This window comes from Eleginops maclovinus, chromosome 8 (assembly GCF_036324505.1).
Source record: "Eleginops maclovinus isolate JMC-PN-2008 ecotype Puerto Natales chromosome 8, JC_Emac_rtc_rv5, whole genome shotgun sequence".
Lineage (NCBI taxonomy): Eukaryota > Metazoa > Chordata > Actinopteri > Perciformes > Eleginopidae > Eleginops > Eleginops maclovinus.
This window is the reverse complement of record NC_086356.1, coordinates 14,780,238-14,804,181: the sequence shown is the minus strand read 5'-3', so window position 1 is coordinate 14,804,181 and position 23,944 is coordinate 14,780,238. Positions and strand designations below refer to the sequence as shown.

Here is a 23,944-nt window from a genome sequence, read left to right as displayed (position 1 = left end):
TGCTTTTTATCGTTATGGGATATATTGGTGACAGTTTTCAATGATGCACTAATTTGCAAGCTATTTTATTCCGTAACCGGTTAAGATTGATTTTATTTTATTTTAATTTATACATATTGTTTAGAAGTCAAATGTATCGAAATGCACTATTTTATATTTTTATATTTTGACTTTTTATAATTTGTGCAGTCACAATAGCTGACCGATACTGTGCATGTAGTGCAGTAAAAAATACAATATTTTTCTCTATGGAAGTAGAACAATTGCTTCACATATTTGATAGTTGTACTTAAGAACATTAATTGAGTGGAGCCAGAGATTAATTCAGAAAATGTATGCGCAACTTTTTTAATGATAGATTAATTGTTTTAGTCATTAATAAAGAACAAATAATACAAAATGCTCACTTGTTCCAGCCCTGTAATGGGAGCTCATTGATGAATAAAGGGTGAAAATCAAGATTTTGTATGGTTTTTAAGACATAGCTGAGGGAAAAACGCAGTCATGTGTTCTTGTGATGATAGTCATGCTGCTATTCCAGCTGCGTATATTATGTGTGGCTGTGTTTTCCCACACCAAATGTCATGTGTCTGTAAGGAAACAGCAGCTTGGGCAATAAAAGAGTGGAGGACCTCACTCGCTCACTATCTCCCTCACTCACTCACTCACTCACTCACTCATCCTGTGTCTGTGTGTGTTATTCAGGGTCAGCCATTTCCCTGGAATGTTCTGCCTCACGCCAAAGAGAAGTCACTACAATGGTATGCACACATAACACTTCAGAAACACCAGGATGACTTAAAAAGGCCTGAAAGTGAGGAGACATGCCCCGGGTAAACGTGTCTCCCCTGGTGGCAGCTGTATGCTTTTCTGTCTTAACCACTTTTATGCACAAATATTCAAAAATAACACCTAGAATTATGGGTGCAATATGGTGAGCCATCTGCGTGAACTCTATAACACTCCCATGAGCATAATCAAGTTTTAGAAATAATGGCACTTTTCCTCTTTTTATCCCTGCCTGCCACAAATATACAAGAGCGAGATGAACCACATTCTTTCATCTGTGAGTGCAGGCAGCTTTGTTTTTTTACTCCCTCTTTGTCTCCTCAACCCTCCCCATCTCCCCCTTCTTTATTTCCTCCTGGAGGTCAGGTTGTTGCAGCATTGCCTCAGAGTCAAAGGAGGGTCAACGCCTCACTGATGTTTCAGGTTTTGTGTGCAGCTATGTTGTTGAGAAGTCATTCACTCTATCCGACTGTGACATTGTGAAATGACTGCAGTCGTAGATTGGAAATTGTGAGCAAAGTGTGCATGTGTGTGTATGTGTGTGTGTGTGTGTGTGTGTGTGTGTGTGTGTGTGTGTGTGTGTGTGTGTGTGTGTGTGTGTGTGTGTGTGTGTGTGTGTGTGTGTGTGTGTGTGTGTGTGTGTGTGTGTGTGTGTGTGTGTGTGTGTGTGTGTGTGTGTGTGTGTGTGTGTGTGATTGTACTATGCGGCAGGTCGTGGGGGAGGAAGCAGCAGAAGCAGCAGTGTGGAGTGTAGAGGTGGTGGTGGTGGTGGGGAGAGATATGGATAGTGTGGAGGAAAAAAATGAAGAAATGGGAAATCTCGGCACCTGTTTCCAGGGCAACAGAGGTCTGAAAAACACAGGCAGGTTGGACTTTTTTTTTATTCTCCACGCTGCACTGCCCTCTGGCAAGATACTGCAGACACCTCTTAATGACTCCAATAACACTCGCTGCCTGCTGGCCCTGATGCTGCTGCTGCCGCTGGAGAAACACCGCCTGGTTAGCAAGTGACACCACCCACCTATTTGTGTGTGGATCCAATATTGTGACACATATATGCAGGTGCATGAGTGGAAAGCACAGATCATGTTGCATGCATAGATCATACATACGTGATCATGCACTGGTGACGTCATTGTCCATGCTCTCCCCCCTCCTCCTTCCCCTCCACCACCTCCACCCTCCTCTCTCTTCTCTAAAATGATCTGCTGCTCTGGTCTGCAGTCAGTCAGTCAGGCAGCCAGCCGCCTGACTTGTAGGAGGGACAGGAAAATGCCTTTCTCTGTGGGAGACATTAGCCCTTGTGATCTCATGAATATATTATAGAGGGTCATTGTGCAATGAGGAAGGTATTGCTGAGCTACCAGGTTATTATGGCCTGCCCCAAGCACAGACTGCAAAAAGCTTATTCTAATTGACTCGGACAGCTCATAGTTAGATACTGTTAATAATTTATATAATTTGCAATAAATAAGAGTAGCACAATAACATCTGAAGGGTTATTTATAGTATACTCACTCCTCAAGAGGCTGGTGTGTGATAACAAAAACAAAAATATATTATTAATCTGCTCGACAACACGGTAATCAAGCAGCCTTGTCTTGTTAGCCGGGACTGCGACACTAGCTAGCTAGCCGAGTGGCTAACCGTCTACAATCAAGCGGCTCTTCATCGTCTGGCAGCTGGAGCAGGCAAAAGGTAAGCTCTGTTTACTGTAATTAACTATCAACATAGCCTTGTTTGCTATTCAGTTAATCGCTTATAATATGCTATAGATAAATACTCGCCCAGTGTAACGTAAAACAAGCTAACGTTACACATACTTAGCTAAGTAGCCTTCAGGAGCTAACGGTGCCAGCGGCGCAGCAGCAGCGTGTTAAAGACCCTCCACAGCTCCTGTTTCACTCACTGCCACTAACAAGATTGATCACTCAAACTTGAGGCTACAACACAGCAATATCACCTACAAATTACATTTTTATAATTACTAACTCCCAGCTTTACTTGCTGCATAATATCTGCGTTTATGAAGCAAATCAGCTCAGGTAGGTGAAAGGAAACATCTGCTATTTTCATTTTTCAGTGATGGATAACATGAAGAGACAGAGAGAGGCTGCACTCCTCCATAGCATGCACACTGCTGAGATGCTTTGTTCTGCTTTGTACTGCTGCAAATGTAAGCAGCATGTTTTGTTTTTATATAATGTTTTGCAGGTACAGAGAATTTGCATAATTTTCCAATGCTTTTTTAAAAACAAATAAATGGGCACATCGTAATAGAAATTCTGCCCGTTTTGCACAACCTGATTTGGCACCCTGAATTCTTTACACAACAGTTGTTTTAATATGCATGGGTTGTTGTTGTATTGCAATGTGTTGTATTAGGTAGCCAATGCCTGTTTGCTTCCCCTGTTGGACATGACTTCCTGAATGTATCATGGGTACAATAACATGTTGTGTTGGCTGGAAGCCAGGCTGAGTTATTTTGCCTCACTGTTTCTTTGAACAAGCAGTCTTGGAGGAAGAAGGTGCTTTAACGACTCAAAGCAGATCGATGCTGTTGTTGTTGGAAGCATCCAGATGTTTTAGGCTTGATGTTTTTGTTTGCTTTACGACATATTTAGGACACAACTATACAGATACACAGTAAAGTGATATGACTGAGGGCTGTATTTGTAAAGTACTGGTAATACCGCCCGATTTATTTTCTGGCACTGTATTTAATTAGTATGTGTATATATATATATATGTGTGTGTATATATGTATGTGTATATATATATATAATATTTCAAGCCTAGATTGTGATCATTATAGCTCTAATCAGGCACCTGTAGAACACATCATATGGTACATTACATATAATGCTACACATTGTGTGATGTAAGTACCCCAATTGTTTACTAAGGTAAAAAGTAGCAAAACCACAGTGTTGACTCACTCTGTAACAACTAAAAGTACACAACTGTAAGCATCTTAATTGACTTTAAGTACCAAAATTAAATGTTTTTTTAATATGCAGAAGGATCAATTTCAGAACAGTACAAATGTTGTATTTTATCCGTGCTCGTAATTTAATAATTTACCTGGTAAAGGTGGGCTTCATGCATTACATAATTTAGCAATTCTATTTTCCATTAGAAATCTGCACCTGCAAAGTGAATAAAGCTGTAATGAGTATATTATTTCCCTTTTGAAATGTTGTGGATTAGAGTGTAAATTAAGATTAGTAGCTACCTCAAAAGTCATACTGTACTAATGGCTTTCCACCACTAAACATAAACAACAACAAACACAACGTATGAAATGTGCTCCATACATTTATTTGATGTTTTCTTCAGTGTATAGCTATGCCATTTGTTAGTGTGAGACAGTGTTTCATTCCTTGGAGTTATATTTGTATAGTTTAATTGTTGCATTTTTCTCCCATGGTGCTTCCTGCTCCTCTGTATTTATGAGACTATTAACTGATAATCTCTCCTATCCCAATGAGACTCTTAATTGGCGTTAATTAAGCTTTATTAAAGGCAGGTGCTGCACGGGATCAACCAGGTTAAGCTTGTGTATTGTTGAGCATGTGTTCACCCAGCAGCCCAGTTATCAGGCAGTGGCCTCCTACACTGATTTGGTTATTCAGAAAAGTACTTTGAATTTCCAGACAATATTGTGAGCAGGTGTTAGAATGTACGTAGTTTACAAAAGGTGTCTTATTCTAATAACAGGAATGTTTTCTGTTCTCAATTCAGTGTACCTGCTAAGCTTTTTTACAATAATATGTGTGCATCAAACTTCAATAGTAAATTAAAGCACATAATCAGTTGGTTTGATCAAAGAAGAAATGATCAGGAAATACTTTCATTTTCTGAGCCTTTTCTTTTTTTCATAGTTTAAGTATCTCAGTTCATCTCATACCTAAATATTTAGTTTTTTTACTGCTGGTCAGACATCACTTTGTGCTTCATGAATGTTTCACGGGCAACTCTTAGATGTTTGGTAATAACAACAGTTGTTCTTTAGGTTTATTAGGTACAGCTGCAAAAAAATGAATGCAGTCTAATAAAGCAGTCCTGAAAAAATCCCTTTTTATAAAGGTTATGTTCAGTTTTTGTTGAAATGTATTTATCTGTAGTTTATGGTTGTAATATATTGACAGGTGTCAATATATAATTTTGTCCATCCAATTTATATTACTGAGGGTAGGATGAAACAAACAAACAAACAACAACAAACAAACCCTTTTCTTTAAATACAGTCCAATATTTACCCTTCCAGCTCTCACTGTAAGGGTTTTCTACTTTTGTGTTTGTCGAACAATACACAACATTTGAGCTTATCACATTGGTCTCCTTTTCAATATTTTTTGTCATTGTATATGTTACTATACATCAAGTAGAAATGTCAACTTACTTATTTCTAAACTCATTCTTCAGTTTAAAATGACTGAGGAAATACAGTTATCCCAAAAAATGTAGTGGGGATTAAAGTATTCACGTTACCTACAATACACTGCAGTGCATACAGTGGCTGTCGTAACAGAAGAGCCACTGAAGAGCCTTGAATTAATTTACATGGTGGTCTGACTGTCGACTGATTAATTATGTAAAGTGTATTTGTGTTTTTGATTTGATTAAGTAGCAGAGGGAGTGTTTAATCATCTTTCCTGAATGGCTGCCAACCTGTCTTACCCTCCAGCAGCAACTTGAACATTAATAGCTGTTTTCTCCAGACGTGAATTGATTATTAAGTTTAATTGAATTTGATTATATATTTTTGGCTCCAGATGTAATCAGTAGCTTTTAACGAATCCATAGAGACTTCAGTATGTTTTAATTAGTGTTAATACCTTTGTTTTAAATGTGTCTCATGATAACATAAAAATGATTAAGCTTTAAAGACTGCTTTATTACTGTTTCACAGTTTGAAATTGTTCTGTAAATTGTGATTATAACTGCATGATATAGTTTGAACTTTGAACAACAGATAGCAATTTGCATTAGACAAGCAAACATTTTAAGTTAGTTTATCGAAACAAAAATAGCTAAAACCCCACTTTAGACTTTAAAAAAGCTTAAGAATCATTGTCAACCTTCACATTTCATTGAACCAATAACAATAATTGTCAGAATAATTGAATAACCGCATTCAAACTGCATATATCAGTGTTTTGACTGCATCCTCTGAACATGTGGGACACATTGTGCTCAGACAATTGTTTCATTGTAGCTTTTATTGTAGTATTTGTTGAGAAGGAACATTAGAAATAAATGTGGGTTATTAGATCTCAACCACCCTTTCTCTGTTATCCATTCCATCTGCTTCTGCACAAATAGCTGGAATCAGTCCAAGCAAAACAGCGTTTGTAGTGGCTGAAATCAGAGGGTCAGCTGAGGGTTGATTGAGCGCCTCCAATGTTTCTGGCTGTCAGTCTGATGGCAGTAGCTGACACGACATAAGAGCGGAAGGACAAGAAAAGAAAGCAGTTGGATGAAGAAGAAGAGCTGCGGGTATAGAAAAGGTCAGGAAGTTGAGGTCAAAAGAGGCAAAGAGATTGTGAGAGAACAGCGTGTCTCAGTCACTGCACTGCAGGTACAGCCTGTGCTGCTTGTGATGGAGACAGACATCTTACAAGCTCTTTGTGTGGTTAACGCTCAGCTGGGATGGAAGTTACAAGGTGCTGTCTGCTGGCTGAAGATGCCTTTCGATAGGAGGGAATTCAGGTATGACGGTCATGTGATTCAAGCACCCACCTCCCCTCCTTCTACACAAGACGCGGGGTGGGGTGTCTGACCCAAATCTGCAGAAGTGCAAAAAGGAAATCAAAAGGAAGAAATTAAAGAAGGAAGAGGGGGGTGGGGGGGTATATGATTTGCATATCAGTTGTTGACTCTCTGATAAAGAAAATCATCAGTGGGAGCAGAGATGGAGTGGAGGAAAATAGAGAAAACATCTGGTATTGAAGGAGGGAGATCAACATGCTGGGGTGTTTTTAAATGAAGCAAATCGCAGAACAAGATGATTCCTCACAGCGACAGAACAGAAATGTGTGTGAGCGACTGATTTGTACGTCGGTGTGCTGCTGAGAGAAGAGTCTGCCTCTTCACATCTCTGTTCTCTTAAATTCCTTTTGAAATCAGCGTGCTAAATTTAGCTTCTAGCACCCCTCCCCCCTCCTCAGAGAGGTATCAGAGCTACAGCAGCCAGTGATAGGCTAACGTTTTGATGTGCACAGTCCACACACGTACAGATTAAAGTGAGTGGGAGGGCGCTGTGTCTTTGTGCACGCAGTGTGGGCTATAGTGATGATGAATTGTTGCTGTGCAGCAAATGAGCTCTGAGGAACCGTCTTTTTATGTGTGTGTCTCTCTCCCTCTCAGGGCTGCCTCTTGAGGACTGTGGGGGCTCTCTAATGATCCCCCCGTTCATCCGATGAACCCCCTCAACTCCATGAAACCCTCCCTGCCTCTCAATCCACAAAGGTACACACACCCAAACACACACGCCCTGTTGTGACATGAAGCTCAGTGTCCTCAGGTGAACCATGTGACGCCCTGCATGGGTCACCTGGCTTGATGTATCAGATCGTTTAAAAAAGACGATGAAGTTAAATATGCATTTCCATCTACTATTGTTATTCAAATATAAGGCTGGGTTTTTTATTATTGATCTGGTAACTCGCTGGACGTTTTAATTGGCCTTTTTTACCGATCAATTGACCAACCATGATGTGGAGCTCTCTCTGAACATTAGCACAGAACACCTGGTCGATTTCGTCCAGCAAAACAAGCTCAGAAATGTTGACCAAAAAAAAGGCAGCAGTACTTTGTGTAATTTCACTAGGAATAGAAATAAGAAGAGAAATAAGTGGTTTAGCTTAGTCGCATTGAAGAACACATTTATCCCCAACATGTAAAACACTACTTCAGTAATATTAAGATCAGCTCAGACAGTGTATTAGGGATGTTTTGACAGCAACCGTGAGGGAAATCAGGCTGTAAATCTGCAGACCCAAATTTCTGACCTTCAACTGACTGCATAAGCCTGATCATTGATTGCTCAGGCAATTAATCAGCTGTCAGCCCCCCTCCTCACGCTGCATGTCAAACAACAACAGACCAGGCAGAAATTTCAGCTGAATGTGTACAACATCTGCTCAGGTTTAGGAGTAAGAGCAATAGTAGAAGATTTCTTGGGGCTATTTACAGTCAGTGCCATTAAACCATTGCAGAGAACATGAAGAGATGAGGACATTAAAGGAGCTCAAGTCAAAGATCAAACAATGGATGGAAAACCCTGCAGAGAACAAGATGTAAATATCATGTTTCTGTGGTGAGGAAGTAACCTCTCAACACACATCTGGTGTTTTTAGCACTTCGCTGATATTTCATCTACGTCATCTTCAGATCTGGTTTCCTCTCAGGTGTTTTAATGCAATAATGTAAAAGGCACGTACACAGGTGGACAGAAACACTTATTTGTGATACTGGACAGCTAGTATCTTAAAGCTAGTTGTTTGTTGATACAGTTTACTCTCCTCCCATCCAGATTCAGATGTAAAAGTTCATCATCAACATCATTGGAGCCATGAGTAGAGTACTTAATAAGATGAAACAGCGATAAATCCAGTCAAAAGTTATATTCTGTGCAGTGAAATAAACACAATATTAACACCCAACTAGAATGTGGGTCAGGTTGTTTTTCAGTAGCAAATTAATAGTCTACAGAAAAAGTAATCTATAAAGGAGACATAAATGTTAATTAAGTGCAGGCGTGGGCAGTGCCACTGCTAAACCTGTTGTTGTAGAGGTACAAAAGAAAGAATAAATGGACACCAAACTGCTTTAAATCTTTAATTAAGAACTGTTAAGGCAACCGGCTGCTGAGTGTCCTCTGTTCTTTCTTTTTGGAAATGTCTTGATCTGGTTCACTCGAGCCAAAGCGCTCCTTTTAATTGAGCGCGGCCACAAAGCCTGTTGAATGCTCTATTTCTCCCCCTAGAAAGCCGTGAAAGCAAAAGATGTGTTGCCAGCTCATTGACACGACTAACAGCCACAGAAATGCGCCTGGTGGTTAAAGAAAAGGGAAAGAGCAAAGTAGTTCAATTCTATCTTGTGATCTTATGATTCTTTTTCCCAAAGACTGTGGAAAATGGACAGTTAAATAACTGTAAAAAACCTTTTTATAGTCAAATTATATTAACCCATAAAATGTGGTGTGACATTAATACTGTTGTGGTAGTTTCCTGCTGAGGGAAACGGTTCCAAAGGAGGAAGCACAGGGTAACCTCAACCGTCAGATGAATAAACCACGCTCAGGTTAATCGTTAGCTCGTGGGGTGTAAATGATGTATTGGTGACCTTTTACTCAATACTGTGTGTACAGTAAAACAGACCATAATAAGGTGTTACACTCCTTTAGTTGTAATGAGGAAATAATGAAAGGTTCTCTGTGGTACAGTCACTGATAAATGGATGCATGCGCTCTCCTGGACCTTCCCCACCATTCCTGTAACTCAGCTTCATATCCTCCTGCAGCAGTGACGGCCCCTTCCTGAATGACCCAGTCTCCTGGCAACCAGGAACCAATCAGCATCCAGGATCTCTCTCTGTAGTAACCACAGTGTGGGGCGTGACCAATCCCACACACAGTCAGGTAGCACATGTCTCAGCACTGGGGGACATCTTTTATTATTCCTTCCTCCTGTTTTATGTGCTGTAACGATACAGTTAATACATGTATTATTTATGTTTAAAAACAAATCCCTATTTACCAGGCTGCTACAGTAAAGGCACATTTTTAGTTTACCATCGGTCTCCCATCATTCAAAAAAGAAAAATCTAAAAATATATTATGGGCCAGAGTGCCTTTATTATTTATACAGTGGTGAAACAAGATGACCTAATATCATTTTTATTAATAATTTTCATCCAAAATTCAATTGTTTTATACATTTAGTGTTAATCCAAGTCCCATATTTAACAGCCTTTTACAGTAATGGTACATTTCTTTATTCATATTATAAGAATTTCCTTTCATTTATCAGAAATTGTTAATAATACTATCTATGCCATGTTTATTTTTTGAAAGCTACTTATTATTATTTTGTGTTATTTGTTTCTGCAACTATATATGTATGTATGTATATATATATATATATATATATATATTTAAATCATACAAATAAAAGCAAATAGAAACCATGTTAGGTTACACTCAAGATCCATCAGCCCTAAATAAGTCTATATTTCAGTTTAAATTGAGGTTTTCGATTTAACCTTTACTATTTTCCAAATAAGCTTTATTTTCAGCTTTGAATGAAGCTTTGCGAGATTGAAATGATTGAACTATATCAGTCAGTCTTTTGAATGGGATTATTTTAAACGTCATAACTGCTGAGAAGAAACTAAAAGACTTTCATTATTCATTTTTATGGCGCCATAAATCAGGGATGTCATTCTGATACTTAGGAGGGAAATTTACTGTACAGTGTCGCCTTTGTGTTTCTCATACCTTCCTCTCTCTGATTGACTTCATTATGGTTCATTTGATTGTTTACTGTGATAACCCGTCTCTCTTTTTTCTCATGTAGGTGTTCTGTGCACCCATGGGTCCGGGTGAGAGCTCTGGCGGTCACATGATGCCCGGTGGCAGTCCTGGTATGGGTCCTGGCATGGGGTCCCAGTTCATGGGCCAGCACTCGTACGGAGACGCTGTCTCGAAAGGCTACGGCCAGCCAGTCATGTACGGACGTCCCAACGCTGGTTACAACCCGGCCTCGGGCTACGGAGGAGGGTATGCTCCCTAAAAATCACCTGCAGTTGATTTAATGCTTTATCTTCAAATAATCACATTTAAAGCTTCATATTTGTGCTGTGCAAAGCATTTGGAAAGGCAGAAACAAGTTAAATAATGGTTACATTTGTCTTTTAACTTTAACCAGATTATGGATGTTTGTGTTTATAACGGTATGTCAATGAAATCAAGAAAAGCCATATAGCGTGGGCTGTCACAATATCACATTTTCAATTTTCATGGCCAAAGTAATTCTGAATAACAATATCAGTGCCATATCCATAGAGATTTGAGTTAACTGTCCCTTTAACATTGAGCAGATAGGTAGGAAACATTATTTATTATGCTGGCTTTGATCAGCAAAAAATGAAGCTATAAAAACAAATAAGTCTGATAAATGTTCAGTGTTATGTAGCACTACGCTTTGAGCTACATCTACGTGATTTTGCATCAAAATATGTCAGCGTGGCTGCTCTCTCCCACCGCTCTGACTCATGCTCATGATGAAACCAAACACACACTCAGTTAACTTAGTTCCTCACCCACTCCTCTCCCCGTCTTCCCCTCTCTCTGCAGTTACTCTGGTAACGGTGGAGGTGCCGGTATGGGCGTACGTCCTCCCTCAGACTTCACTCAGGCTGCTGCCGCTGCGGTAGCCGCCGCCGCTGCAACAGCAACTGCCACTGCTACGGCAACTGTTGCGGCAATACAGGAGAAACAGCACCAGGAGATGAGCTATGGCCAGGTAAAGGGGCTTTTATTCCCGAGCCTGGGAGCTTTTAACCCAGCCCAGAATCATTTCAATCCTCCCTTTTGGCTAAAAAAAGTCTTCTAGCAGATCATGGTGCTTTTTTATTATTTAGTTTAACTTAATGAGACCAGCTTTCCTGCACAGGATGTCTCCAGTAAACTTCCCCGGTCACAACTTTAGTGAAATGTTGGTCTTAGATGCATCAACATTTTGAGCAATTCATTTTAATTCTAAGTCATAGATCTTAGTTTTCATGATATTGGCAACTAACTGTGTTTCTCCACAAAGAGTCGTGCAAAATCTCCGCTATGAAAGCACAGATGTGTTCATGAGATTCTTGAAAATAAGTCATTCCTCATGAGAAAATGAATAACTGACTGAAGAAAGACCAAAACAACTTAATCAGCTAACAGTTGGCAGCCACAGTGGGATGCATAGCTGTTCCTTTGTGTTGAGACTGTGCTTTAAAAGTTGCAAAATGTTCTATCTTTCACATTTTCAAACCATAAATATCGGAGAACTACAATATGTGGCTAGGTTATTGCTTGTCTTTACTCCTAGTTCTATTTTCAGTGAGATATCTTGGAGAGATTCTGATAGTTCATAGTTTTTCCTAACGGCGTTTTAAGGACTTCTCTCCTTCTGACACTCTGTTCACACTGTCCACCCCCTCTGCTCTGTGTCAAACACCCGGTGAGCTTTGTTTTTACCCCTGCTGTTGTTCTTCCTTTTCCCTCCCAGATGGGTGGAGCATCCTCTTACAGCACCCAGTTCCTGTCTCATGCGGGCCCCCGCGGTCCTCCAGGGATGGTCTCTTCCAGGCCCGGACCTCCACCTTCCACCGCAGGCCTGTACCCCACCCACCCTGCGCAGGCTCAGAAGATGCCCCAGCACGGGGGCTATCCCGGGCCACAGCAGGGGCTCAAACGACCGTATCATTCAGAGGTCAGTCAGGGTGCAGAATGCACACTTTTTTTTTCCAGGGCTTGGTGTGGATTCTTAAAGCCAACATAAAATGCACCGCTCATAAGTTGTTTACAGTTTTTAATGCTCTAAAAGTTTACTCTACAAGTCATACAAGTAGTATTGAATATGTCGGTAGTAGTTTTGATTAGAGATTGAACAATTAGTCGATCAATCAACAGCAAACTTAATTTAAAATGAAAATCTGCTATATTAATTATTAACCAATTTATTTTGGGGGAAAATGCTGAATATTCATTGGTGTTAATTTGTTTAAATGCGAGGACTTGTGGGTTTTTCTGTTTTTATATAACTGCAAATTGAAGTTGTTTGAGTATTAGACTGCTGGTCAGATTTTTCAACTTGATGCCCAAAATAAATAGAATTTTCTGACCAGACAAAGTGCGCAACCAAACTGAAAACACAACCTTGTGTAAACATTAAAGAAAGAAACGGTATTTGGGATTAAAAATCCCAGCCTTTCACTGCTGTTTGAATTTTTGAATGCACACCTCCACGGTGTAAAGGACGGTGGAATGGTTTGAAGCGGTGGACAAAAAAAAACGACCCGCTCCTTCAGCAATACATTCTTACATGTTAAAATGTTTTCTTGTGTTTCCCCCAGGGTTTCCCAGTGCAGCATTACGGCTCTGGTGGGATGTCGGGATACCCTAACCAGCCTCTGCAGTACCCCCCTGGTCCACCGCAGCGATGTGCCCCCTCACCCTCCTACCCGTCCAGTCGGATGCCTCTCATGGGGCAGTACTCTACTGGATCACACAACCCGGGACAGTTCCCCCCTGGAGCTGGTCAGCCCAACCCTCCACAGTATTACAAGGTACACCACTTCCTTTACAAATTACAGCTGAAAGATTCTGGATGTTTGAGGCTCATGCTAACAATGATATAACCTATGTTAAAAAGCCATGTTTTCAAATTCGGCCAAAGTGTGTTTATTAACAAGAGAGTAAAATAAGAAACCAGAAAAATAGTTGTTGGAAGTCCTATGTCCACCTGATTTGGTGATCTTTGATCACATTATTAAAAGCAAGTTGTTGGAAACTTCCGGCACACAGATCTAATTTCGTCAGCCCTGTTGGACTCTTTCGGGTCCAGAGAGAGTGATCATTAGCTGAGTGTCATGTTTCATGTCTGTGTTCTCCAGTCGGAGCCTTTCAATGGTCAGGGCAGCCTGCCATCTGGAGGAGCAGGAGGATACAATGCCTTCACACAGGCTGCAGTCAACGGGGTAAGCCATCAATGCACTCTACTTAATCCCACTCTGGGACGGAGTACTGCCACAGAGAAATAAGCAGTTTGAAGATGGCTTTTATTAAGGAACACTGAAGTTCTAAGCACTCGTTTTCATCCTCGTCTCTCAGCCAGGTCGGGGTGGAGTGATGCCCGGATATCCCAGCTCACCCATGGGAGGGAATCCCACGCCTCCCATGACACCCGCGACGTCCATAACTCCATACCTGTCCCCGGGCCAGGACACAAAACCCCCCTACCTCCCACCGGACATCAAACCCAACATAAACGCCCAGCAGATCTCTACAGGTGAGACCCCGCTCTGCCATGAGCAAATTTCAGAAAACAGAGAAGATATTTGGTCATCCCTTCGAATCTGTCAGTTAACATGCAGTCATTTCCAGAGAGCTTGACAGAGACTGCAGGCAGGGCGTGTCAACAGAGCTGAAACAAGAAAGGTCACAAATAAATGCATCTTTGTATTTAAATGAATTCAATTTGAAAGTCCAAACCAAATTGAGGATTAAAACGTGTTCCTTGATAGGTCTAATAAATCTTTTTTGTCTAAATAAACTATGAACACATTGTTAATAAAATAATGTTATGTTCAGGGGAGAGGAAAATATTTGTCAATGACCTGAGATGAATACAGATTGAACGGGTTACTGTAGTGCATGTCAATGTGTTGCTCAACCCTTATTGAGCAATCCTTATTGAGCAACACAAAGCATTACCTTGTTTCTCTGACTACCCTGTTGTTATTTTAGAGTGCATACATGTATTAACTGTAACTTTTATGATCTAATAGTTTTGAGAAGCAAAATGACTTAACTCAAGATCTAAAAGTCCCTTTACACATTCATTTCTGCATTTCCACCAGATTAGAAGCCCCTTGAAATACGATGGCATAACGAAAAAAGTCTTAATTCAGTCCCTGCTGCTGCTGCGTTGATATGCGTTCAAGTTCATCAAACACCACATCGGCTTTTTCATTCAAGGTAACCCGAGTGACGACCTGCGTCTGACATTCCCGGTACGAGACGGCGTCGTGTTGGAGCCCTTCAGACTGGAGCACAACCTGGCTGTCAGTAACCACGCCTTCCAGCTGAGAGACTCCGTCTACAAAACACTCATGTTGAGGTACTATTATTTATAGTTTCTTCTTTAAATATCTTCATTGTCCATTGTTTGTGCCTCTGGAAACCATAACAAGACAGATCTTAAGGCTTTATACTTAAAACAAATCATTTATTATAATAATATTGGAATAAAATCTTCCCCAATATCTCTGAAGAATCTAAATAAAAGTCAAGGAAGGTTCTTGTGTTTACTGTTAAAATCTAAAGCTATCTGTCACATTTGTGGCTTCAGTGTGAATTCAGAGCTTCTAACTGAATGATTTCTAAGACACATGCAGAAAAAACAAATGAGGAATGTTTGATAACCCCACCCAGTCTCCCCCTGATGGTAGTGTTGTGTCGCCCCCTGCAGACCTGACCTGGAGTTGCAGTTTAAATGCTACCACCACGAGGACAGACAGATGAACACTAACTGGCCTGCATCTGTACAAGTGAGCATCATTAGCCATTCTTTGTTGTTTAAGTTATGAAATGGCACTCCTCCGTAAAGGGTAACTATTTGCAGCCTTTTTTGGCTTTATTGTCCTAGTTTTATCAACAGTATTTGAAAAATGTACCACTTGCATTCATTGAAGAGAATTCATACCAGCAGGATGCTATAATACCGTGCTAACCATATTGTTATTCTGCTGTCAAACCAGACCAAACATCATGAAATAAATGTACCTTTCATTAAATGATGTCCATTTTTTCCTCTTAAATAGGTCAGTGTCAATGCAACTCCTCTGTGCATTGAAAGAGGGGACAACAAAACCTCCCACAAGCCCTTGTACCTGAAGTCAGTGTGTCAACCGGGACGTAACACAGTGCAGATCACAGTAACCGCCTGCTGTTGTGTAAGTTCCCTTAAAATGACAACTTCCTGTCCCAGGGTTTGGTTCCCACAATCCCACACATTCATATTTCTTACATTAAACATTTAATCGTATTTTCAACCCACCTTTTTCTCTTTATTTTTCTTTCCAGTCCCACCTGTTTGTGTTACAGTTGGTCCACCGGCCGTCTGTCAGGTCTGTCCTGCAGGGTTTGATGAAGAAGAGACTCCTGCCTGCAGAGCACTGCATCACTAAGAGTGAGTTCAAATCCAACAGCGGCTGTTTAGTTTTTTCAACTGAACCTAGTGGTTCTGTGTCTATGGTTGGAAAGTACCTAAGTTCATTACCTTGAAACCTACCCATTTTTACTCAAGTAATAATTCAAATGTAGATTATTTTTGAGTTTTGGTATCACTGACTTTACTCAAGTGAACACCTTCATAGTCCTTCAACCAGTGTACATGTCTAGAGAGTGTGTGTATGCCAGCGGGCTCTCATGTCCTGCTGTATCCTCTTTGGTTCATTTTTCGATTGTTTTTCGGTCTCCCTGTACACCTAAATTGTAACACTTTTACTCACAAAGAAAATCAAAAGTAAACTTATTTGTATTATTTCATAGCAAAAAATAAAAATAAGACATTGATGGAGCCGGAAAATAATTCAGCTTTTTTTAATTGCCTTCCTGTTTCAGTTAAGAGAAATTTCAGTAGCGGTACGATCCCCGGGACCCCTGGTCTGAACGGAGAGGACGGCGTAGAGCAGACGGCAATCAAAGTTTCCCTCAAATGTCCGATCACGTTCAGACGAATCCAGCTGCCAGCCAGGGGGCACGACTGCAGGCACATACAGGTGGGGGTCCCACACACACAGGACCAGACACACAAACAAAAACGACTTGCTAATAAAGGTCTCTCATACTGATGTCTTTTTATTTTGTAGTGTTTCGACCTGGAGTCCTATTTGCAGCTTAATTGTGAAAGAGGGACCTGGAGATGTCCTGTGTGCAAGTACGTAAAGAAGCACCCATTGCACCTTTTTGGAATCTTCTCAGAATGAAATATAACTTTTAAAAAATCCTTTGGTCTTACAGTAAAACAGCTTTGCTAGAAGGACTCGAGGTGGACCAGTACATGCTCGGGATTCTCGTCTACATCCAGAAGTAAGTGTGTATTTGTGGTTTTTTGTGAACAATTAGAGATGCCCTGAGTGATGAATGCTAATGGAAGAGACAATGGTTAGAACATGGTTGTGTATTAAATCAGTTATAGTTGCTTGGAAAGAAAGAATCAGAATGAATTGGAATCAGCAGCTCAGACTTTAAAAAAGAATTGTTTTCAGTCCATCTCTTTGAATTATTTGTATGTTTATCAAGTATCTAAAGAAACATCCATATCCTATTCCCTCAGTTCTGAGTACGAGGAGATCACCATAGACCCGGTGTGTGGCTGGAGGCCGGTGCCTGTGAAACCAGATCTGCACATAAAGGAGGAGCCGGACGGTCCGGTGCTGAAACGCTGCCGAACAGTCAGCCCGAGTCACATGGTGCTGCCTAATGTGATGGAGATGATCGTAGCTCTGGGCCCAGCGTCGTCCCCCTACCACAGTCTGCCTGCAGGGGGCAGGAACACCCCCGACTACAACCGGCCAGGTAGGGTCAGGAGAGAGGAGGGAAATATGATTACCACAATGTAGCAAATAAATGTCCAGCAAAAGTTAGAAGAACAACTTACTCAAATACTTAATTTAGAAAAATATCCAATGTGTATGTAAATAAAATGCAGTTTAATAATAATAATAATAATCATTATTATTATTATTATTATTATTATTATTATTATGATGCATTTAGTTTATTCTTTGATTTGTGTCTTAATCAACAAACTGTATTTACTGCAGGTGTTATATTAGGTCTTGTATTACTTATTTCAACCAGCTGAATGCAAACTGTATAAAAGGAGCTGAATATTTTGAATATTTAATCATCAGCATCATCCACGCCTTCAAAAATACCAAACAAGGCCGCCTGTTCCTCTGTTTGAAGAGCTTCAACTCCTGCTGTTGGTTACCATCAGACGATGAAATGTAGTTATTGTATTAGTGAACCCATAATTAGAACTTTTTAGTGCGCTAACAATTACAGTAGAGCCGATCTGTGTGACAGCAGTAAAGAGGGAACATTTTTGATGTGATGTTACACAAGTTAAAATAAGTATACATAAAGCAAAGCATTCCATGACTAAAAATGAGAGGCATCCAATATCATGGAGAGAATGATGAGACATTGTCCCGGCCTGCAGCTGTTGTTCATACACTGTCAGCTGTTCCAATAATTCACTCTGTCTGTTAAAAGATATCATGCTAAATGATCATGTCAATTAAATCTAAATGGAGAAAACCAAGAAAAGGCATATCATAATATAACAATAATAATAATAATACTTTAAAATGTATGTACTATTTTTTGAAAGTTATAAAGTGCTTTACATGCCAGAACCAAGTGATTTAACACCTTTTAGTCACTAATCCTCAAATGTTTTAAGATATATTTACGGTTTGTTCTTAAACCTTGTATAGTACCTTTTGACTTTTGACTGGTACTGTTTACAATTTCTGTTATCTATATATACACACCCTGTACATTATCATGCCTCATAGCTCAGTGCAGTCAGATCATCTGCTCTTCGATGGGAAGTGACCCAGAAGAATATAAGTGCAGGGCGGAGAAGTTCCATGTTCAGTCTTATTTAGTAAAATTGCATTGCTAATTTTTCCTGTTTGAGTGGCTTCAGCTGTCAATGCTGGGAAGAAATCCTTCATCTGCTACGTGTCATGTCAATCCATGTCCTTTTCATAATCGATATACTTGTTCTGTTTAATAATGGTATAAAAATGTGAAATAATATAAATGTGGATGCTAGTAAGTCAGTATTTTCAACATGAGAGGATAATATTCAATGAAGGGCTGAAAGAGTTGATTATGACAACCTGTTTAAGGCTCCGTCCGTCAAAATGACAGACGAGGATAAAGACTAATGCATATCTATTTGTCAGTAATATTTATGTTTTGTTTTGGTCTCGTAGGGAGCCAGGGATTCCCCGGCCAAGGAGGGTTCACAGACTTCCCCAACACTCCCGGCACCCCGACACTGGGAGAGTACGCCTCCTCCGGACCTCCACTGTCCTATCAGTCGGAGCAGGTCAGACACCCCTCTCTTACACAACATACCGTACGTCGGAGCCAACACACATGAAGCATATTCCTGTCCCTTTTCCTTGACATAGCCTTTGGCCACAGCTATGAGGTTCACCGTCTTTTTTCTGTTTAGTTCACTCACTGCGTTTTCCTTAATGGTTGAGTAGGCAACAATGACAGAGTATGAATAGACCACAGCCTGAAGGCACTGAGCTTGCCTCACATACAGACCCACAGTTGGAGGTATCTGTTATGTAACTGAAGGAATGGAGTTAAAATGGGTTTTTTAACCAGTAGAAGTAGAAGAGTTAATCAGGTGATATTCTATTTTTGTCTTATTCTCAATAAATGCCATAACCAACAAGTATTTTGTGTGTGTGTGTGTGTGTGTGTGTGTGTGTGTGTGTGTGTGTGTGTGTGTGTGTGTGTGTGTGTGTGTGTGTGTGTGTGTGTGTGTGTGTGTGTGTGTGTGTGTGTGTGTGTGTGTGTGTGTGTGTGTGTGTGTGTGTGTGTGTGTGTGTGTGTGTGTGTGTGTGTGTGTGTGTGTGTGTGTGTGTGTGTGTGTGTGTGTGTGTGAAAGCCTGATAAGTCTTCTTCCTCTGTGCCAAAGAGCCCCATTGTTGTCCAAAAACTATAATAAGCACATTGGTTATTTTGATCCCACATACAACATTCTGCTGACCCAAATATTCACCAGAGCATCACATTAGGATTAATCCAACTGTGAGAAATATAATCCAAAAAATGTACTGTTTCCTCCTTTTTGAGAACATAAATGTGTGTGTGTTTACATCTTTAGCAGGAACACATTGTCGGTGTGGCTCGTTCATCACACAAAATATTAATCCTAAGAAATGGCTGGACATTTGTGAAAACAGGAGATTGATGCCTTTAACCCTTGCACAGAAAGACTGTACGATCTAATCTAGATCAACGAGAGAATACCAAGATATTCAAATCTAATTTGCTTATGAACTACCTTGGGGAGAGACCCTATGGAGTTACCGGCTCTACATGTCCTTCATCTCATCCATTTAAACATCGGTGTCCCCACATTTAACACAAAGAACAACAGTTACTACTTAATTCTTTCCAAACGCCTTCAGATGTTGCAGAATACACAACAGTCAGGTACCTTTAGTACCTGGACCTTGTGCTGCTGTCACCAACACTGACTGTCTCATCCTTCTGGCTTGTGAGTTTAGTTAAGAGCCTTTATCTAAACCTGAAGTAGGCAGCATAGACTGAGAATATATTAGATTACATATCGAGCCTCTACACCACATACCACCTGTCACAGGCAGCTGTTAAGCTTTTCAGAGAAAGAACAATGAAGACCTCCTCCTTTACTGTCACACACTTCTGTTGTTCTTAAGAAAGAAACAAAAGGTTTTAACTATCAAAAGCAAAGTGTTTGAGTGTGCCTCATCCTGTGGTTGTTTTTATTTCTATAAATTAAAGATTGTTTTTTCGTCTCTTCCTGCTTTCTCTCTCTCAGACATCTCATTCCGGACGAATTGAACACGGTCATAACATCCTGCAGCAGCACAGCTCAGGTGTTCATGGGAACCAGAGTCTCGGAGACGCCGGCAGTCCACTGCCGCAGCGGAACATCAACGCCCAGAATTCCCGGCTGCAGAACGAAGGCTCCTTCGTTCTGGGAGGCCCTGGAGCCCCCGGGGGAGACGGGGCCGATCATGCACTAGACGTGAGTCGACTAACCTGTTGATCGTGTGATTTAAGAGCACAAACTGGCACTTTCACAGGACTAAAATGTAGCTTCTGTAAGTTCAGGGCCATTATTTATAAACTTCATTAATCCGCTAAGAATAAAATTAAGCAAAAGTACGGCTTACAATATATTCAAAGGAGATGATCATAAAATATGCTGAATTTCTATAACATCAGTGTCCTCTTTTAAGAATCACCATTGTAGGGTGAATACTTGTCTCTGATTGGCTATTCTGCAGAGAACATAAATGTAATTAAATATGAGACCGCTTGAGATTTGCACCTTCGACTTCCACTAACATTTTAAAGTAGAAAATTTGACGTTGTTTTGTGTTTTATGCAACAGATATATTTTAAGAACAACCTAAACTCCGACTTAAGGGAACATCTCAACCATCTTAACTTGTGCAATGGGCCAGTCTTGTGGGTTTATTTTAATTTCTCTTTCATTTGTCCATAGCTTCTTCCTGAGCTGACCAACCCGGACGAGCTGCTGTCCTACCTGGGCCCCCCCGACCTTCCCAACAACAGCAGTGATGACCTTCTGTCTCTCTTCGAAAACAACTGACCACCTTCAGTCATCTTCCAGCCTCTGCTTCCCACTGTGCTGCAGCCCGGCCCTCATTGGTGGTTAAAGCCAGTGCTGTGTGTGTGTGTGTGTGTGTGTGTGTGTGTGTGTGTGTGTGTGTGTGTGTGTGTGTGTGTGTGTGTGTGTGTGTGTGTGTGTGTGTGTGTGTGTGTGTGTGTGTGTGTGTGTGTGTGTGTGTGTGTGTGTGTGTGTGTGTGTGTGTGTGTGTGTGTGTGTGTGTGTGTGTGTGTGTGTGTGTGTGTGTGTGTGTGTGTGTGTGTGTGTGTGTGTGATTGTGTGAGTGTGTGAGATTGTGTGTATCTTATTTTAAGTGTCCTGCTGTAAATTCATTCAGTGCAGCATACAGGAACAGGAGGGAACACGCTTCGCATGAGAGATGATTAACCGTACAAACTGTAGGCACTGACCCTGCAGACCAGCATTTTAAACTATAGCACAAACCACAGGGTGAAGGATTTAAATATACAGTATTTAATTCATAGATTGTATTAGTTAGAAGTGGAGGCTAATGGAAGCTGGGGTGTGTTTACAAGGACACATTAATACAGTGGTTCCCAAATGATTTTATGTATGCTTATTTGCACACACGCACATTCCTGGAAAAATGACTTTGTAGCTCAACAGCCGGATTTCAACTGTTTTCTTTAAGATAACAGTTTCCAGAGTTGTAAAATCCTTCCTCAATTTATATTGAACAGCAGTAAACCCCTCCAATACCCTACCACTTTGGGGACCACTGCATTAAGGGTTCAAGCTTGTGATATTCTATAGTTTTCGTATTGTCAACGACTTCATGACTTCCTGTATGTGGTGCCATTGGTTATTACTGAGGAGGCAGATTCTTGAAAGATCCTTAATTGTCCTTGCAATTTAAACACAACAAGAATTAGTGAAACACAAAAACATCTGTATTTTTATGTTTTAAAGAAGTTAAGTTATTTTTTCAAACGGCTGGTATCTGTAGATTTTATTAAATACAATGCAGGCAATAGGGCACTTATCCACATTTGGGTTTCTATGAGTGAGTATTTGGGTGTTTTTGGACAACAATCGAGCTCTACAGCACATACAATAGTGTATTGGGCTTTAGTACACACACAATACTTGTTAGTAGATATATTTTCTGTTGTTTTGGGGTTTTTTGACAATAAAAAGAATACAGAACATCACCAGACTTTATCCACAATGATGTAAGATAAGGGCAGTGTTCACTTTTTTTTGTTTCTTTGTGATCAGTCCGATGGCAGAGGAAAAGAAAAGATCCGAGTGACTTCCTCACCTAAGGACAAACTTAGCCCAGCCAATGAAGGCGGGGCCCAGATGTAAACTAGACATTTTTTAAATACATGAAGTTTGGGAGCGCGCTGAGGTTCATTGTATCTCTGACATCCTTCAGCACTGTGAAATATGTAAAAGCTCCCATCTTTCCCTCGGTTTGTTTTCACCTTCCTATGAAGGGTTTTTCAAGCATACTGTAAATGAGTACAGCTGTGTGTCGTGGCATTTTCTGCCATTTGAAAGCTAGTATGTTTTTGAAATCGTTTCACATGTATAACCCATCATGACACGGGTTTATGTACTGTATAATCAGCTGTTTTCATTAGAGAACGTGTGTGTATCAAATGAATTGTTAATCATGGTAATTTTAATGTTATTTAGTTGGATAATGGATCATTGTTGGCACTGTATACATACTGTATGTTAGAAGATTATAAAGCAATTGTAAAAAGGTCGTACTAATGCATGTATGACAGAAAACAGTCAGCTGATGCAGTTAAAGATGCAGAGGAAGAAATTATTCTTATTACCACTTTATAAAGCTGACATTTTTTTCTATGAATGATCTCACCCTTTGTGGTCCAACAGGCAACAAGAACTAATGTTCTTTGCCAATTGAGCAACCAATAATGTTATATTTGGAAACTATGGACTATTTAACTGAAAATTTGCTAGAAAAAAGGTTTTTTAATATGTAAACTATTCCACATATTTTGTAACACATTGTAATTGCCATTATTTTCTATTTATTTTTTAATCATAATCGTCATTGTACCTACAGTTACCTTGTCCCTTTCATGAATCTCAGAATCAGAATTAAAAATCACTTTATCTGAAAAAACATTGTTTGTTTTGAAGGCTCTGTTATTTCTTTAGTAGTATTTGAAGTGGTTGTCATTTTAATTTGTATCCGGTACTGTTGCATAAAATGCTACTTCATATAATTGAGGTTCTTCTTCTTTACTTGAACTTCCCCCCTATTATTTGTAAAAAAGACTCATTGCTCCCTTTCAAACATGTGTTAACTATGGTTATAGTTACTTTCAGATTCATATTTTACATTATAAGCAGCACAAAAACAATTTTTTCACAAAGTAACATTTAATCAGTGGTGGGATAAATACTCAGATCTTGTACTTGAGTAAAAGAAGTAGCAGAGTGTAGGAATACTCTGTTACAAGTAAAAGTCCTGCATTCAAAATGTTACTCAAGTAAACGTAAAAAGTATTGGCATTAAAATATAATTAAAGTACCAAAAGTAAAAAGACTCTTTATGCAGATTGGCCCATTTCAGAATAATATATGAAATGCTTTGATTATAATTATTGATGTATTAAAGTGTTATCAAAACTGGTAAAGGTGCAGGTAACTTTAATGACTTTGTATTCTGCAGCTTGTGAATTTATTCCACGTGTAACTAAAGTCTGATTTAAGTGCAGTTTATATTTCACATTATTAATTCAAATCTGTAGTACCACAAAATTGTACTTCAGTACAGTACTTGAGTAAATACGCTGAGCTGCTTTACACACTGCATTTCATTTATGATATTTTGCTAATAACATCGTTGACATACATTTATCTTTAGAAACATTAAATCTTCCAAAAAACTAATTACATTTTTCAAATTGTGGAGCTTAAGTATCACATTTTCTATT

General features: G+C 39.8%; 1 protein-coding gene across 7 annotated transcripts; it reads left to right on the top strand.

The window, feature by feature from the left end:
• The first annotated feature begins 1,636 nt into the window (after nucleotides 1-1,636).
• Nucleotides 1,637-23,129, top strand: zmiz2 (zinc finger, MIZ-type containing 2). 7 transcript variants are annotated; one of them, XM_063889663.1, is made up of 21 exons: nucleotides 2,011-2,487; nucleotides 2,873-2,965; nucleotides 7,162-7,263; nucleotides 9,322-9,436; nucleotides 10,374-10,576; nucleotides 11,153-11,321; nucleotides 12,069-12,272; nucleotides 12,916-13,128; nucleotides 13,456-13,539; nucleotides 13,673-13,850; nucleotides 14,540-14,681; nucleotides 15,033-15,111; nucleotides 15,385-15,516; nucleotides 15,647-15,752; nucleotides 16,187-16,344; nucleotides 16,435-16,502; nucleotides 16,586-16,654; nucleotides 16,902-17,143; nucleotides 18,577-18,692; nucleotides 20,187-20,396; nucleotides 20,880-23,129. In XM_063889663.1, exons 3-21 carry the CDS (start codon nucleotides 7,214-7,216, stop codon nucleotides 20,985-20,987), a joined length of 2,646 nt encoding a protein of 881 aa, XP_063745733.1. In that variant the 5' UTR covers nucleotides 2,011-2,487; nucleotides 2,873-2,965; nucleotides 7,162-7,213; the 3' UTR covers nucleotides 20,988-23,129. The 7 variants fall into 7 exon arrangements, with proteins under 7 accessions (XP_063745731.1, XP_063745733.1, XP_063745732.1 ...); XM_063889659.1 differs by having other exon boundaries at nucleotides 2,012-2,487; nucleotides 9,319-9,436; XM_063889661.1 differs by lacking the exons at nucleotides 2,011-2,487; nucleotides 2,873-2,965 and adding an exon at nucleotides 1,637-1,655 and having other exon boundaries at nucleotides 9,319-9,436.
• Nucleotides 23,130-23,944: the final 815 nt, after the last annotated feature.

Bases quoted from the DNA above. Each gene is read 5' to 3' on its own strand.
- zmiz2 (XM_063889661.1), top strand. From the start codon at position 7,214: ATGAACCCCCTCAACTCCATGAAACCCTCCCTGCCTCTCAATCCACAA. The intron at 10,577-11,152 runs GTATGCTCCCTA...CTCTCTCTGCAG, and splicing joins GCCTCGGGCTACGGAGGAGG to TTACTCTGGTAACGGTGGAG. The intron at 13,851-14,539 runs GTGAGACCCCGC...TTTTCATTCAAG, and splicing joins CGCCCAGCAGATCTCTACAG to GTAACCCGAGTGACGACCTG.